The sequence below is a fragment of the Centruroides sculpturatus genome, unplaced genomic scaffold (genome assembly GCF_000671375.1).
Source record: "Centruroides sculpturatus isolate CEXI.00-Female unplaced genomic scaffold, Cexi_2.0 scaffold63, whole genome shotgun sequence".
Lineage (NCBI taxonomy): Eukaryota > Metazoa > Arthropoda > Arachnida > Scorpiones > Buthidae > Centruroides > Centruroides sculpturatus.
In genome coordinates this window covers 494,900-513,746 of record NW_019384640.1, presented here as the reverse complement: position 1 = coordinate 513,746, position 18,847 = coordinate 494,900, and the positions used below count along the sequence as shown (strand labels likewise).

Sequence of the window (18,847 nt, the reverse complement as noted above, 5' to 3'; positions counted from 1 at the left end):
AGCAAATCATTTTAACATAACAATTTTCAGAAACTGCAAAAGAATCTAAAAGAAAAAAAATTTAATAAAAGATTGATTGATTAAAATGATTGATAAAAAATTTAATGGGAACTTTTTATATCATTACAATGAAGATTCTCTTTTTTCCAATATTATATCAAATTGAATGACTGATAAACTAAAGCTCATAAATGTATGTTAATAAATCATTGTGAAAATAAATTTTAAAATCCAGAATGGAATTTGTTGTATATTATGAAATTGAAGACTAAACAGTTGCATTCCAACAGTTCAAAGTTTTCAATTTTGTAATTTACAATTTCTTATCATTATTAATTATGACTTATTTTATATTTAAAAACAAAATGTAATTTTTGAGGGAAAAAAACCATATGAAAAAAATGATTAAGATAATATCATATCTTTAATATGTTTGTCTAGACTCAGCCTACACTGAACGATACATGGGAACTCCTCAGCCTTTAGATAACTACCTTGGTTATGAAAGATCAGATCTTATAAAAAAAGCATCTAAGTTAAAAGGAAAAAAATTTCTTCTTATTCATGGAACTGCAGATGGTAAATATGTTCAAAATTATTTTTAAACGTTTAATATATTTACTAATATCAATAATCATTTTCATGTTAAAAATTAACTAAAAGTGTATCATATTTGTAGTTGAATTGTTTCTAAACTAATTTTTTATTTTTTGATAAATATATAAATTATATCTAATATTTTAAATTCTTCCAGATAATGTACATTTTCAGCATACTGCAATGTTTATTAAAGCATTGACAGAAGCTGGAGTGATTTTTCAAACTCAAGTGAGTATATTTTATGTTTCAAAACATTATTGAACTGTAAATGTTAAGTTAATTAGTCTAAAATTATTTTACATTATTTTCAGATGAAGCTATAGTAAAACTGAGTCTAATTGTTTTAGCATAAAAATGCATTATTATTTTAAAATGTTCCATTTATTTCTTTTTAAAAATTTGAATAATGAATTTTAATGCATTTTTCTAGCATTGCTACAGTAGCATGTTAATATTAACAAAAATAAGTACAGTACTCTAAAAATGTATAAATAATTCTAGAGATGTAGAGTGGCTTGTTTACAGCAAATGTTCAGCTTATTGCTGATGATAGAAACTTAAAAATACTAATAGTACAAAGATAAAATGAAAAATTAAATAAATATCCTATATAAATTCAGAAAATTAGTCATCACTGGAAATTTATTAGAGATCCAATTTTAATATTTAATTTCCTATTTCCATAAATATGAAGAAATTTTGCATAGCTCTTGTTAACAAGTTCTTTCTATGAAAACAATCTAAAAATCCAAAGAGACTGCAGAAAATGTTTTCAATTTCTGAAGTTCTCTCTTTTCTCAATAACTTGACATTGCTGTGAGCATTCATGGCCGAGTAACCATTCCAAAGGCATTAGTGTTGCTGCATAATGCTATGAAGCGACGAGTGGTGCCAAGACTACTGAAACTGGACACAACAGCAATGGGAACAGGTCATTTGGTCTGATGAATCATCATTTACATTATTTCAGACCACTGGATGTGTGTTCGTCTGGCAAACACAGGCAGAGGCATTTCATGTTGATTGTCTGGTTCCTACCTTGAAGCATGGAGGGGGAGTGATATCGTGGCATGGCTTAGGGCCACTTGTAGTCATGAGGGAGAAGGTCAGAAGTGAGCATTATCGCAGTATTCTCACAGATCATTTACACCCTATGTTTCATACTCTGTTTCCTGGAGAACATCCTCTATTCCAAAATGACAACACCCCTGTATATACTGCTCGCTGTGTTCAAACATGGTTGGATGAGCATAATGATGAAGTGGAACATCTGATGTGGTGTCCTCAGTCCCCTGATCTCAACATCATTGAGCCTGTGTGGGGTTTTTTAGAGAACAAAGTCTGTGCTCAATTTCTTCTTCCACGCACACTACCGAACTCGATACTGCTCTGCAGGAGGAATGGCTGCGAATTCCCTTAAACTTTCTGCACGACCTTTATTTCTCAATCCCATGTTGGATAAAAGCTGTAATTCAGGCTAATGGTGGCCCACCTCCCTACTAATAAATATTTTGCATTCTTTCACAGGTGTTCCTATTATTTTGTCCTATACCTGTATGTATAATGGAAATAATCAACAGACTTGTTGGGAAATTCTGAATCTATCACCATGGGTGCGTTCATTAATAGCGGTCGCTCTGAGTCTCCGTTTCTACAGGAGTGTGCTACTGTTTGTAGGCATTTAGGAACAACGGTGAAAGAAAGAAAGATGGTGGCGCCCACACTATCGATAGTATCGTGATGAACGAATCTATAATTCTAAAATATGAGCTTTTAAAGGCAAAAGAAGAGTCCAAATTGTAAAATTTAACCATAAAATGGATTATTTCTTGAAAGAGCATTCAAAATACCCACGAAAAAAATTAGAATGCCGGCTATTATTCGAAAAAAATTTGAAAAGACACTTACATCACCGCATGCACTAACTTGCGCTTTCACAACTTCTAAATTTTCATTCATAAAACCACATAATGGACCCCGAAANATAGGTTAAATCGAGACACGATTGTAGACCTGAACTTGTTAATTTAACGAAAAATTTATATCATTCCAACAACAGTACACCCCCACCGTTACGTGTGTACACAAAAACTTTAGAAATATACAGTGTACCTGTTTTTTGTATCCATACACCCTAATGGGAAAAATTTTAGTGGAGTATGTGAATGTTTACTTGTGATAAAAACACTCATGGTGATAAATGCATTTTGTATTGCATAATTTTTGTTGTATTTCATTGCAAAATCATGGAGTGAATGTTAAATTGTGGATTTATATCTTTACTTCAGGTCCATTTTCATATTGTTTAAAGTGTGTTTTAGATACATTCAAGTTTTACTTCATTTTTTAAATGAAATTTCGTATATCATTCTTTGTACTTTAATTATGAGATGGGAATGACTGACTGACTATTCCTTAAAACTAATACAGAATTTTGATAAGAGTTTGGATTATTGTAAGTTTGGTACTGCTCTTAAACTGTCATGTTTCGTATCCATGTGCCTCAAGCAAAGCCTTACTTTTTTCAAAACAAAAAAAGGGTTTTTCTCTACAATTTTATCAAAATAGTTACAAAATAATACTAAAAATTTATTGTATATGCAAAAGAATAAGTAACTGTACATTATTTCAAAAGTTTTAGATGAATTTCATTTTCTTTAAAGCATTTTCTGTCAATGATCTCATTATATGTACATAAAAAATTTTTATTATTATTATTATTAAATGTTAAAATAACTGTCAAAAAATTTGTTTCTTAACAATAATATATATTTTTATCCAGTTCAACTAATTAAATCAAAAGAAAACAATAAAAAGTTTTTAATATTAATACAAAAGTTTAAAATCTGCAATGTGTAAGCAAAAAGTACGAAGTTAAGGCAGATTTCAAATGACATATTTGAATAAATTGAATGTAATAGACTGTAAATGTTTAGTTATGTTTATATGTATAATATTTATTATATGAAATTTTAGAAAGGAATTTTTTTTAATTATATTTAATATATTTATTTAACTTTTCTCCAATATAAACAAATTTTAAAAATTTTATAGTCTACAAATTGCAAATTGCTCAAAAACAACATATGATATATGGTATATCTGTACCAGTTATGTATCATTGGATTATTGTTAAATGTACAATGGAAGAAGTATGTATGGAATTTGTTTGTAATTATTTTGTACACTATTGCTTTTCATGTATTTCATAATTATTGTGTATGTTCGATACATGATAAACAATATGAGATAACAGCTTTGCTTTGATATACTTGGATAAATTGTTGTAAAAATGGCAAAATTATTTGCTGAATTAGTGTTTTTATGCTTTATATATTTCTTCTTGGCAATGATCATAACCGTATATCAATTATGCATTTTTAAACCAGTCACACTTTTTATATAGATATACATCAATTTCTTGTAACTCATGATCTTTACTCTGATTTTTTTTTTTATGTTTTTATTTTCATCAAAATAAACCATTCAACTTTTTCAAACGTTCCATTTAATGTAAATAGATAAATACGAAACTTAAATGCTGTCATGGTTTTCATGAACTTTATTTGTCGACCACCGAAATAAACTCGCTATGTAAAATTTTTAATAAAAAAAAAATAAACCTATTGAATGTATTGTCATCATGAAAACACATCTTATGTACTGTGGGATTTAGTACATACAGTAATTTCTTATGTGTTTTGCATGCTTTTGCTAGGATGTGAGAGTTGTACTTTTATATGTACTATTGTTAATCATCGAAATTTGTGTACTAGTGTCCATGGATTTGTGTAGATCATAATATGGACATACCTGTATTGACTGGTCTTAGTATATGTGGACCAGATGTAATTATAGATTCTTGTAAGAAAAGTCAGTACAGTAATTTATTGTAATAAAGCAAAATGCATTGTACATAACTAGTTTGTCATGTTGTTTTTTTATTAATATACATAAAATTATGTAAAGGGATCTAATAATCTGTACAATTCTTGATTAAAAAGAAATACTTTTGAATACAAAAAGTATGGATTGTGCAGTTTGCAAATAATTTCATTAAGTTTTTTTTTAAGAATTCCTCTCTACAGTTCTATTTTAACTATTTTCCATCAATATAAAAAAAATTAATTTTAATTTTTGTTTGTGTAGTTTATTTTATAAAATGAAAATTGTTTTTTCTTTCATTTTTTTTATAAATAACAAAACTATTTAAATAATACAATACATATAAATAAAATTAAAACTGTTATAACTTAGGAAATAATTATCTTAAATTCAAATTTGGACTTGGGATGACCCTTAAACTAAGTGCTTAAGTTAATAATAATATATATTCTATACTTAAATAAGCATAATTAACATTTCTACTCTTTAATAAATTATTATAAACTATATTTAGTTCTATCCTTTTACCTTCCAGGCTGTTTTAACATGGGAAAGTATTGTAATCAGCCCAAATTTTTACTTTCTTGTTATTTTCCTGTCTGTTTTAACGCAACGCGAGTTATATTCCTGGTAGTTGTAATCGTGTCACATTTGACCCTCCAGGTTTTTGGAAATGTGATGTTTTGACACCCCTGAATCCAAATAAGTCAAAGCAAAAAAACAGAAAAAAAAAGTGTGAATATACGTGTTGGCATCTATTTCGTTTAATATTGCAGGATTAACAAACGAAATTTGGCATGGTAACTTGTAAATAAATGATATTGATGCTGTTAAATTTTGGTGGTTAAAGGTCGAAGGGGGTGGGGAGATAGATGGAGTCAAGTATATCTCGAATAGGATCGGACTTAATGAAAATTTTAATAATTATCGACATAATATTTTTAAAAACTCATCTCTACTCTCAAAATTGAGTCTTTTGCCTTTTTATATTATTATAACTTAATTATAACAAAACTTTTTTGTAATAAAATCTCATAACAGATGGCGCCACACAGTTTTATTTATTATGTTAATAATATAAAAGTTATACAGTCGACCCCCCTATAACACTGTTGATTATTCCGTTTTATATGAATTCCATGTTGTACGAGTCACTTAGATTTTACAAATACGTGAGCCGTTCACAGCCCGGCACACGTATTTGTAAAATCTAAGTGACTCGTACAACATGGAATTCATATAAAACGGAATAATCAACAGTGTTATGGGGGGTCGACTGTATTTTTAATGAAATCGAACAACAGCCAGGAAAGTTACTCGACTTGGATTTTTTTATGTCCTTTTTCCTATATTTAGTTTCATTTTTTTTTTTTTTTAATTTTTGCTAAAAATGTCTTTAAACGTAAAAAGTACTGTATTTTTATCATTTAAAAATAATTTCAACATAAATTGTTTATTAAAAATAGAATAATAATAGCTAATTTTTGTTGTTTGAATGTGGAAACGATGCAAATAAAGATATTTATTCAAAAACAAGAATATTTTAAATTCAAACTTTCATTAAAAGAATTAAACTAAAAGTTTTTCAGTTTCTTAAGATTTTGTTTACCATATAAAATTAAGTTTTGTCAAATTAATTGCTTATATATTGATATGTTTATCATCAATACTTAATACATTTATTTATTTCATAAGTAAACAATGTTTAACCTAATAATAATACTTTGTCTTTCATTGTGACTGAAATGAATGACGTCTCCATGGGATATTTCCTAGACATAACGTCTTTCAAACTTGATGAATGAGCAGTTTCAAGACAATAAGGGATTAACTATGTCAATAAAATAAAAATAAATAACCAGTAGTTATATTCTCAAGTTTGTTATATTAAAAAAAATGTAAAGGAAAACAGAGACTAGTGTTTATAGTTTCAAATAATATATTTAGTTTTTATAATCAAAGTATAAGTAAACAAGTTTCAACTACGTCTTTCATAATGAAATTTAAACACTGTGATCATTTTGGCAAAGTATTTTAAATGTATTAAAATCTTATACAAATACTTAATTTAGCGTAAAATTTAATTTTTAAAATCTTTGATTACCTCCTAAAGCCTTATCCATACTTTAAAGACAATTATTTAATACATCCCTGTCTGATTTTCAAAGGTAACTGAGTTACAGGGAAAAATCATTGGTGTCTAGCAAGCATTGAGAAACAAATAGCTTGCTGTGACATTTACAAAAACGTTTCTTATCATTTGAAACGTAGCTGCTGAAGAAATACGTCAAAGATCCGATCAACTTCATAATGTATAGTACTTTCATCTGTTATTTGTAGATGTGAGAAGCTTGTAAAGCTAGTGAAGGCAGTCACTTCGAGCATCTCTTGTAAATTGAATTTTCTTTAAATATTAGTTAACTAAACGTGTTTCTAAACTAATAAATAGTATGCATTTGTTAATGTTAAGTAGTAAACTGATTTGAAATAAAGATTATTTTCCTCTATAACTCAGTTATCTTTGAGAACTGGATAGGATTGTATTAACATTTGTTTACTGAAAATTGAATAATTGATCACCCAATAAAGTCTTATTCACCACTTTTGAATCACTCTGCATATAAATTATTATTATATGCAGAGTATATGCTATTATATGTCTTATTATTACATTACATTTTTTATAATGAATTCTTAGAAAATTTGTGATACTCTATCAAAAAATTTTCAATTTAGAATTTCTTTTTGTAAGTTTTATATTAATGTACTATTTATTGGTGTAATTAGATACGTTTTACAAATTTAATAGCAGAATTTAAAAAAGAAAAAACATTAGTTTAATCTTTTTCCCATTCGTTTGTATTTGTTGAAATCAAATTTTTAAATTTTAGGAAAATCACTTTATTTTTAAATCTACACATTTTCTTTTTTTTTTGAAAATATAATTTGGAATAATTTGTTTTTTTTTTTTAGCTTCTTTGATGCTACCTAATTATTTTTGATGACTTTTTTAAAATTAATTTTTACGTGTGTTATTATAAAAGTTCATCACTAATTCCTCTATTTCTCACTGTAAAGCGTAAGTATATACATGTATTTCCTTACGTAATTTTAAATATTAAAAGTTTCGAAAGAGTTGTAAATTTATTTAAAAATCAGCTAAATAAAATAGCTACAATGTTGTCATTTTTAACTTATAAATTTCCTTATTCAAACTATTCTTTCCCCAATTCTCTTTCATCCATCTTACTCAGTACTGGAGAAAAGATTGAATTGATATCACATAACTTCCATTACAAACAGGAAGTTCGTATATAGTTAATCGGAATCTCTGGTCCCTAAGCTTTCCACGTCTGGTCTGGATTTTCAATTATCTAGTTCCGTTCTCAAAATTAAGGAAGGACAGACAACAGACACTGTGGCCAGTGGGAATTTATAGGTCTGAAATTTCTGTAAAATGGTAAATGAAAGAAAACTTAAAATTATAATTTCATTATTAACGATTGACTTTATATGTACCAAATGAACAATCGAAATTATTTATAAAGCAATATTTTCAAAAAATAAGAGGAAAAAAAAATCTGAACTCACAAAATAAAACAGTATTAAGAATCGTTATTTTGTAATATCGTATAACAAGCAATTTTTTTCCGATTTGGGAACAAAAATCAATAAAAAAGTAAGATAAACGATTCCTGTAACAACCAATTTTTATTTATTTCAACTTGACAATTTAGTAAAGTAAGCGAATTGTTGGATTAGATATACACAACTAATTATAATTACGGCTATTCACATTTATACGATGGCAATCTTTAGAGGATTTGGTATTCAGTGTAATAAAAATAATGGATCATTGACAAAGTTATATTTTCGCTACGAAAACATGAACAACAAAGACAACTATTCAAAGTTTTACTAATTTTTTATACTTTAAATTCAACAGTCCACATTATCGTAGAAAAGAGATTTAACGTTCAACATTATACAGTATTATTTATAAGCAAGATCGTCGAAAGGGAGGGAAAAACCTGGTCTCTAAGGACCCGCACCGGAATGTGTAAAGAAAAATTTTAATACTTAAATAATACCCAGTTAGATTCTTCTTAATTTCCACAACAACATCTCATTTCACTGAGTATTATTTATTAACTTTAACTAACGTTTTCAACCTTTCTACAGGCCATCCTCAGGGTTTTATTTTTTAATATTAATAAATAATTCTCAGTGAGAAAAGGTGTTGTGGAAATTATGAAAAATTTTTAATTAATTTTGTAGATTTTATCATTACGCAGTTTCAAGTACAAAACGGAAATATGTTTTTCTTTTATTATTTTCTGCATGGAACCTTCAGGTTCCATACAGAAAAAGAGAATAAATACATAGCGTTATCATGGAAACCATGAAATACAGGGGCAAGACACTACTAATTTGAGATGGAAGAACATATATTTTAAATTAAATAAATTAAGAATATAATTAAAAATTGCTCGTTATTATTATTTAACGTTAATATATATGTACACATTATATATAGTGTAGCGAGTTCCAACTCGCTACACTATATATAATGTGTACATATATATTAACGTTAAGGGAGAGAAATTAAAATTAAGGGAGAGAAATTAAAATTATTCAAAATTTCAATATACAATATATAACTAATATTATACAAGATATATTTCGTATTTATGATGTTCCAAGGTAGATAAATAACGATAAGCCAAAAATTCCAAGGAGTTCTGATTTATAAAAAGCTCAACAAACCTCAATAAATGACAGAGTAACATCACGATGATTAAATTTTACTTTAATAACATTATACTGGATCGTTCTGTTTTGGCCTGCTATGTACATCAATATAACACAAATTCTATATTTCGTTATGTTTATCTGGTTGTGGGGTGGATCCACCCTTAAAACAGCGTTAAAATTGTCATCAGACTTAGATATGTCGTCAAAGTTTCAGCCTTCTTAATTAGAAGTAGATGAAATTTGAGTAACAAGATTTGAAGACATTATTCACATCACATTAAATAATCTAACAACTGAACGTCGAAAAACCGTTTAATATGAAATTAAAAGGACGGTATTCAAGGCATTATACCCCTCAATAAAACTAGAGCCAGAGCAGGATCAGAAATGAGGAAAAGATGAAAAAACAGGTACTAGAACTGACACATCTAGCTATATATTCATCGATCTTTAATTTTAAAGAAATAACATACACTCAACATAGAGGAGTGGCAATGGGAAATCCTCTATCCGGTGCATTATGCGAGATGGTCGTAAGGGCATTAGAGAACGCCATCATACCGAAATAGCAGTACGTGTCTTAGTATATGCACGCATATGTTGATGTCGTCTTGATTATCTGGAAAAAAAAAACCAGACATACAGCAATTTATAAGAGATATCAATTTCAATAAGTTCGGCCTAGAGATAGAGCTAGAACAAGAGAGTGATAAAACTGTGCATTTTCTAGATATATCAATAGAAGTAGAGAAAGAAGAGGAAATTGCTACAAAATTTTACAGAAAGCCGACATATAACCCGTTGTTAATACCATGGACCTCCCACGATCCGGCGAGTTATAAACTGACAATATTCTGAACGCTCATAAAGAGAGCGTACACACTGCAGCAAAGTGCAGGACAGAATTAAAGAATTAGATCACATCAAAGAGCTAGCATGGCAATTTGGAGTCAACCTGAATGCCATAATCAACAAAAATGGATGAAGTTAATGAACGGGGAAGAATAGAAGATTACACAATGATGGAATATATAGCACCTCTAAGCAATATTTACAAAGAAATAGGAGCAGCAACAAACAAAAAGATAATTTTCAAAAGAAATCCAACAGTATACCAGATGCTACGTACGGACAAAGAAAGCATAAACCAGAGCCTTATTCCTGCAGTTTATAGAATTTCTGTACAAGACGAAAGGCGGCAAAAGAGCTTTACTACATCGGAACCACAGGGAGGTCGTTAGAAGAAAGGATAAAAGAGCATAAAAGAAACATACGGTACGAGCAGCCAGTCAGGCACTAGTGACGTATGTATTAAATTTTTGAAGAACAGTTTTTTTTTTCTTTACAAGTGAGTATTTTGGAATGTCCTACCCTTACGACCTACAATATATAGTTTATTCGACACAAAGTGAAATAATGAAAACAAGGATACCAAAAGTATTCCAAAGAAAATAGAGATGACTAAACTTATGGTAAATAAGCATAGAAAATGGATGGTTTTTATAGGATTTTATAGGTCAAAATGGGAGTGGAAATCGTTAACAAAGATATCAAAATTACCAAAGAAATATACAGAATGGAAGCGAACAATATGAGCAAAGAATAAATCCCAAATTTTCACGATTAGGATCAGCACATTCTTATTCTAATGAACAGAATATCTTCATCTTGGATTCAATTACAATATTGTTATCAATATAACCACATCTTTTCCAAAGTGCTCTTTTCAATGACTCATATTTTGCTGAGAATTACTAGAAAATTATCTGAAATATCCACATATAACACTTTACAATCATCAACATAAAGACAAAGTCTCTGGTATGCGATACCACCTGAAAGACAAGAAAGAAAATTCGGTAGGAACATCACTTTGAAGACTATCATTTAAAATATAAAATTATTATTTTACTGCTTACAAAATCTAAAAATATGCCCGCCTTGAGAATTAAATTATTTTATCCTTAGATGATCGACAATCCTTAATTTTAGACAAAAAGGAGAGTACTTCAGAATCCATTTTCTCATTAAATGATCAACAGGTTGTCAGCCATAGATCATCGTCGATTATTTGCTTATTTTCACATAACACCGGCAACAACTTCCTTCTATGTTTTCCACTATTTGGGACCTTAATTAGAAAATAAGGCCATGTTATTTAAGATAACTTTTAGAATTTTATTACGTATCGGAACAAATTTCGATAATTTATATCTTGCCTTTACGACACTATTTTCGATCTGTAAATTACCAATCCATTGAGATTACATTGAAAAACATTATTCTGCTGTTCTAACATTTGTAATTTCTCCACCATCGCATCCAATTTCTGTTCTAATGAAACAAAAACAAAGAAAATATAGGCCTTTATCTCTATTACTCGAGTATAATTTGAATTAAAATTATCCACTTGAGAAGTATCCACCAACTTTTTGTATCTTTATATAAGTGTCATTGGGAGAACGTTATGTCTCCCTGGATATGAGAGAAGTTTCGGTGATCATCTTCCTAGGTGTAACTACTAACACAACACAATAATACAAACTAACTATAATTAATTCAATAAACAAAATGTTAGACACGTGAAGAAAACCCGGCGAACTTCACGCTTATCACCTATGAATCCTGTGCAAGGGGCAGCTTCACCCAGAAAGGGTGAAGCTGCGACTTTCCAATGAACACATCCCTAAATCCGCCCCTGGCGATTATAATTAAGACCATTCAAACTAAAATGAAATAACTATTTTATAAGATAGAGAGATTTATCTATATTACACGAACACTTTAAAAAATTAAACTCGTTTAGGACATTTGCACATTTATACACGAGATAAAATAACATCCCGTTCACACATTAAACTAGATCGAATCATTATTTTCTCGCTAGTTAACGACCTCGCAGCGATAACTTATGTTTTAAAAACACGTTCAATATTAAAATCGTTTTCGTCGATAATTAACAAAATATAATCGATTTTTATCAGAAAATTACGTAAATAAAGCCAAATAACTTGAAATTCCGTTGATAAGAACCCCTATTCATATAAACCAAAAAATAACACGCTTATTTTATATATAAATTTATAAAAATTAAAACTGAAAATTGTTTTTTAAATTTTCAAAATAAAAATAGTTTGTCTATCCGCTAATGGATTTTGAACAGAGTCAAATATCGATGTTTAATAATGGAGTAAAATTATTATTAATGTAAAACTATAGTAAAAAGAAATTTAACCATGGACGTCGATCCATGAGGTGTAGAGGGAACATATACCCCCAATAATATTACTGGAAAATTGTTCTCCCTCCCAGGATATACAGACGACGTATTTTATTTTATGACATGCTATAAAAATGAGGAATAGAATCGAGTACACAGTATACAACAGGTACTGTACAGTACAACTTGTTAAGTTAAATGAGAAATTTTACTTATTCTTTATCATTAGCCTGATTAATTTTTAACAATTGTAATAGCAATTAAACAGTTTTTTCATTGATATCTATATGTCATATATGGGTTTATGGGATAAGACAAGGGATTAATCCCGGGAGGACTTTCTATGGGAAACTGGCTCCTATTTAGGTGTCAAACACATGAAAAAAACCCCGAAAATTTCCCGTGTTAGCCCGTTGGTCAGGTGCGAACCCACCGAATTCTTCATTCATGTAATATTTTAATTAGCAAATAGCAAGTTTAAATTGTAAACTACGTAAATGGAAGTATTTGTAATCTTTAAAATTGTGAAAAATAAATTTATTAGAGAGGTTGAGGCGCACGTTTTAAACGTGTAAACGTGTACGTGTGACGTTCGGCGCCGCTTTCCCGTAAGCCTAAAAGTTTGACAATGGTGTTTGGATAGTCGGTGGAATCACGCTCGACATTCCAAACACCATTGTCAAACTTTTAGGCTTACGGGAAAGCGGCGCCGAACGTCACACGTACACGTTTACACGTTTAAAACGTGCGCCTCAACCTCTCTAATAAATTTATTTTTCACAATTTTAAAGATTACAAATACTTCCATTTACGTAGTTTACAATTTAAACTTGCTATTTGCTAATTAAAATATTACATGAATGAAGAATTCGGTGGGTTCGCACCTGACCAACGGGCTAACACGGGAAATTTTCGGGGTTTTTTTCATGTGTTTGACACCTAAATAGGAGCCAGTTTCCCATAGAAAGTCCTCCCGGGATTAATCCCTTGTCTTATCCCATAAACCCATATATGACATATAGATATCAATGAAAAAACTGTTTAATTGCTATTACAATTGTTAAAAATTAATCAGGCTAATGATAAAGAATAAGTAAAATTTCTCATTTAACTTAACAAGTTGTACTGTACAGTACCTGTTGTATACTGTGTACTCGATTCTATTCCTCATTTTTATAGCATGTCATAAAATAAAAATACGTCGTCTGTATATCTTGGGAGGGAGAACAATTTGCCAGTAATATTATTGGGGGTATATGTTCCCTCTACACCTCATGGATCGACGTCCATGGTTAAATTTCTTTTTACTATAGTTTTACATTAATAATAATTTTACTCCATTATTAAACATCGATATTTGACTCTGTTCAAAATCCATTAGCGGATAGACAAACTATTTTTATTTTGAAAATTTAAAAAACAATTTTCAGTTTTAATTTTTATAAATTTATATATAAAATAAGCGTGTTATTTTTTGGTTTATATGAATAGGGGTTCTTATCAACGGAATTTCAAGTTATTTGGCTTTATTTACGTAATTTTCTGATAAAAATCGATTATATTTTGTTAATTATCGACGAAAACGATTTTAATATTGAACGTGTTTTTAAAACATAAGTTATCGCTGCGAGGTCGTTAACTAGCGAGAAAATAATGATTCGATCTAGTTTAATGTGTGAACGGGATGTTATTTTATCTCGTGTATAAATGTGCAAATGTCCTAAACGAGTTTAATTTTTTAAAGTGTTCGTGTAATATAGATAAATCTCTCTATCTTATAAAATAGTTATTTCATTTTAGTTTGAATGGTCTTAATTATAATCGCCAGGGGCGGATTTAGGGATGTGTTCATTGGAAAGTCGCAGCTTCACCCTTTCTGGGTGAACCTGCCCCTTGCACAGGATTCATAGGTGATAAGCGTGAAGTTCGCCGGGTTTTCTTCACGTGTCTAACATTTTGTTTATTGAATTAATTATAGTTAGTTTGTATTATTGTGTTGTGTTAGTAGTTACACCTAGGAAGATGATCACCGAAACTTCTCTCATATCCAGGGAGACATAACGTTCTCCCAATGACACTTATATAAAGATACAAAAAGTTGGTGGATACTTCTCAAGTGGATAATTTTAATTCAAATTATACTCGAGTAATAGAGATAAAGGCCTATATTTTCTTTGTTTTTGTTTCATTAGAACAGAAATTGGATGCGATGGTGGAGAAATTACAAATGTTAGAACAGCAGAATAATGTTTTTCAATGTAATCTCAATGGATTGGTAATTTACAGATCGAAAATAGTGTCGTAAAGGCAAGATATAAATTATCGAAATTTGTTCCGATACGTAATAAAATTCTAAAAGTTATCTTAAATAACATGGCCTTATTTTCTAATTAAGGTCCCAAATAGTGGAAAACATAGAAGGAAGTTGTTGCCGGTGTTATGTGAAAATAAGCAAATAATCGACGATGATCTATGGCTGACAACCTGTTGATCATTTAATGAGAAAATGGATTCTGAAGTACTCTCCTTTTTGTCTAAAATTAAGGATTGTCGATCATCTAAGGATAAAATAATTTAATTCTCAAGGCGGGCATATTTTTAGATTTTGTAAGCAGTAAAATAATAATTTTATATTTTAAATGATAGTCTTCAAAGTGATGTTCCTACCGAATTTTCTTTCTTGTCTTTCAGGTGGTATCGCATACCAGAGACTTTGTCTTTATGTTGATGATTGTAAAGTGTTATATGTGGATATTTCAGATAATTTTCTAGTAATTCTCAGCAAAATATGAGTCATTGAAAAGAGCACTTTGGAAAAGATGTGGTTATATTGATAACAATATTGTAATTGAATCCAAGATGAAGATATTCTGTTCATTAGAATAAGAATGTGCTGATCCTAATCGTGAAAATTTGGGATTTATTCTTTGCTCATATTGTTCGCTTCCATTCTGTATATTTCTTTGGTAATTTTGATATCTTTGTTAACGATTTCCACTCCCATTTTGACCTATAAAATCCTATAAAAACCATCCATTTTCTATGCTTATTTACCATAAGTTTAGTCATCTCTATTTTCTTTGGAATACTTTTGGTATCCTTGTTTTCATTATTTCACTTTGTGTCGAATAAACTATATATTGTAGGTCGTAAGGGTAGGACATTCCAAAATACTCACTTGTAAAGAAAAAAAAAACTGTTCTTCAAAAATTTAATACATACGTCACTAGTGCCTGACTGGCTGCTCGTACCGTATGTTTCTTTTATGCTCTTTTATCCTTTCTTCTAACGACCTCCCTGTGGTTCCGATGTAGTAAAGCTCTTTTGCCGCCTTTCGTCTTGTACAGAAATTCTATAAACTGCAGGAATAAGGCTCTGGTTTATGCTTTCTTTGTCCGTACGTAGCATCTGGTATACTGTTGGATTTCTTTTGAAAATTATCTTTTTGTTTGTTGCTGCTCCTATTTCTTTGTAAATATTGCTTAGAGGTGCTATATATTCCATCATTGTGTAATCTTCTATTCTTCCCCGTTCATTAACTTCATCCATTTTTGTTGATTATGGCATTCAGGTTGACTCCAAATTGCCATGCTAGCTCTTTGATGTGATCTAATTCTTTAATTCTGTCCTGCACTTTGCTGCAGTGTGTACGCTCTCTTTATGAGCGTTCAGAATATTGTCAGTTTATAACTCGCCGGATCGTGGGAGGTCCATGGTATTAACAACGGGTTATATGTCGGCTTTCTGTAAAATTTTGTAGCAATTTCCTCTTCTTTCTCTACTTCTATTGATATATCTAGAAAATGCACAGTTTTATCACTCTCTTGTTCTAGCTCTATCTCTAGGCCGAACTTATTGAAATTGATATCTCTTATAAATTGCTGTATGTCTGGTTTTTTTTTTCCAGATAATCAAGACGACATCAACATATGCGTGCATATACTAAGACACGTACTGCTATTTCGGTATGATGGCGTTCTCTAATGCCCTTACGACCATCTCGCATAATGCACCGGATAGAGGATTTCCCATTGCCACTCCTCTATGTTGAGTGTATGTTATTTCTTTAAAATTAAAGATCGATGAATATATAGCTAGATGTGTCAGTTCTAGTACCTGTTTTTTCATCTTTTCCTCATTTCTGATCCTGCTCTGGCTCTAGTTTTATTGAGGGGTATAATGCCTTGAATACCGTCCTTTTAATTTCATATTAAACGGTTTTTCGACGTTCAGTTGTTAGATTATTTAATGTGATGTGAATAATGTCTTCAAATCTTGTTACTCAAATTTCATCTACTTCTAATTAAGAAGGCTGAAACTTTGACGACATATCTAAGTCTGATGACAATTTTAACGCTGTTTTAAGGGTGGATCCACCCCACAACCAGATAAACATAACGAAATATAGAATTTGTGTTATATTGATGTACATAGCAGGCCAAAACAGAACGATCCAGTATAATGTTATTAAAGTAAAATTTAATCATCGTGATGTTACTCTGTCATTTATTGAGGTTTGTTGAGCTTTTTATAAATCAGAACTCCTTGGAATTTTTGGCTTATCGTTATTTATCTACCTTGGAACATCATAAATACGAAATATATCTTGTATAATATTAGTTATATATTGTATATTGAAATTTTGAATAATTTTAATTTCTCTCCCTTAATTTTAATTTCTCTCCCTTAACGTTAATATATATGTACACATTATATATAGTGTAGCGAGTTGGAACTCGCTACACTATATATAATGTGTACATATATATTAACGTTAAATAATAATAACGAGCAATTTTTAATTATATTCTTAATTTATTTAATTTAAAATATATGTTCTTCCATCTCAAATTAGTAGTGTCTTGCCCCTGTATTTCATGGTTTCCATGATAACGCTATGTATTTATTCTCTTTTTCTGTATGGAACCTGAAGGTTCCATGCAGAAAATAATAAAAGAAAAACATATTTCCGTTTTGTACTTGAAACTGCGTAATGATAAAATCTACAAAATTAATTAAAAATTTTTCATAATTTCCACAACACCTTTTCTCACTGAGAATTATTTATTAATATTAAAAAATAAAACCCTGAGGATGGCCTGTAGAAAGGTTGAAAACGTTAGTTAAAGTTAATAAATAATACTCAGTGAAATGAGATGTTGTTGTGGAAATTAAGAAGAATCTAACTGGGTATTATTTAAGTATTAAAATTTTTCTTTACACATTCCGGTGCGGGTCCTTAGAGACCAGGTTTTTCCCTCCCTTTCGACGATCTTGCTTATAAATAATACTGTATAATGTTGAACGTTAAATCTCTTTTCTACGATAATGTGGACTGTTGAATTTAAAGTATAAAAAATTAGTAAAACTTTGAATAGTTGTCTTTGTTGTTCATGTTTTCGTAGCGAAAATATAACTTTGTCAATGATCCATTATTTTTATTACACTGAATACCAAATCCTCTAAAGATTGCCATCGTATAAATGTGAATAGCCGTAATTATAATTAGTTGTGTATATCTAATCCAACAATTCGCTTACTTTACTAAATTGTCAAGTTGAAATAAATAAAAATTGGTTGTTACAGGAATCGTTTATCTTACTTTTTTATTGATTTTTGTTCCCAAATCGGAAAAAAATTGCTTGTTATACGATATTACAAAATAACGATTCTTAATACTGTTTTATTTTGTGAGTTCAGATTTTTTTTTCCTCTTATTTTTTGAAAATATTGCTTTATAAATAATTTCGATTGTTCATTTGGTACATATAAAGTCAATCGTTAATAATGAAATTATAATTTTAAGTTTTCTTTCATTTACCATTTTACAGAAATTTCAGACCTATAAATTCCCACTGGCCACAGTGTCTGTTGTCTGTCCTTCCTTAATTTTGAGAACGGAACTAGATAATTGAAAACCCAGACCAGACGCGGAAAGCTTAGGGACCAGAGATTCCGATTAACTATATACGAACTTCCTGTTTGTAATGGAAGTTATGTGATATCAATTCAATCTTTTCTCCAGTACTGAGTAAGATGGATGAAAGAGAATTGGGGAAAGAATAGTTTGAATAAGGAAATTTATAAGTTAAAAATGACAACATTGTAGCTATTTTATTTAGCTGATTTTTAAATAAATTTACAACTCTTTCGAAACTTTTAATATTTAAAATTACGTAAGGAAATACATGTATATACTTACGCTTTACAGTGAGAAATAGAGGAATTAGTGATGAACTTTTATAATAACACACGTAAAAATTAATTTTAAAAAAGTCATCAAAAATAATTAGGTAGCATCAAAGAAGCTAAAAAAAAAAAAAATTATTCCAAATTATATTTTCAAAAAAAAAAGAAAATGTGTAGATTTTAAAGTACACTTTATTG

General features: G+C 29.5%; 1 protein-coding gene across 4 annotated transcripts in view; it reads left to right on the top strand.

The window, feature by feature from the left end:
- LOC111625970 (dipeptidyl peptidase 4-like) overlaps positions 1 to 18,847 on the top strand; it is a 251,743-nt gene that overhangs the window by 208,177 nt on the left and 24,719 nt on the right. For all 4 annotated transcript variants that reach the window (XM_023369230.1, XM_023369229.1, XM_023369231.1 and 1 more), the window contains 2 exons: positions 442 to 579; positions 755 to 828. In XM_023369230.1, the coding sequence (XP_023224998.1) occupies positions 442 to 579; positions 755 to 828 (212 nt within the window). The remainder of the gene's footprint in view (positions 1 to 441; positions 580 to 754; positions 829 to 18,847) is intronic.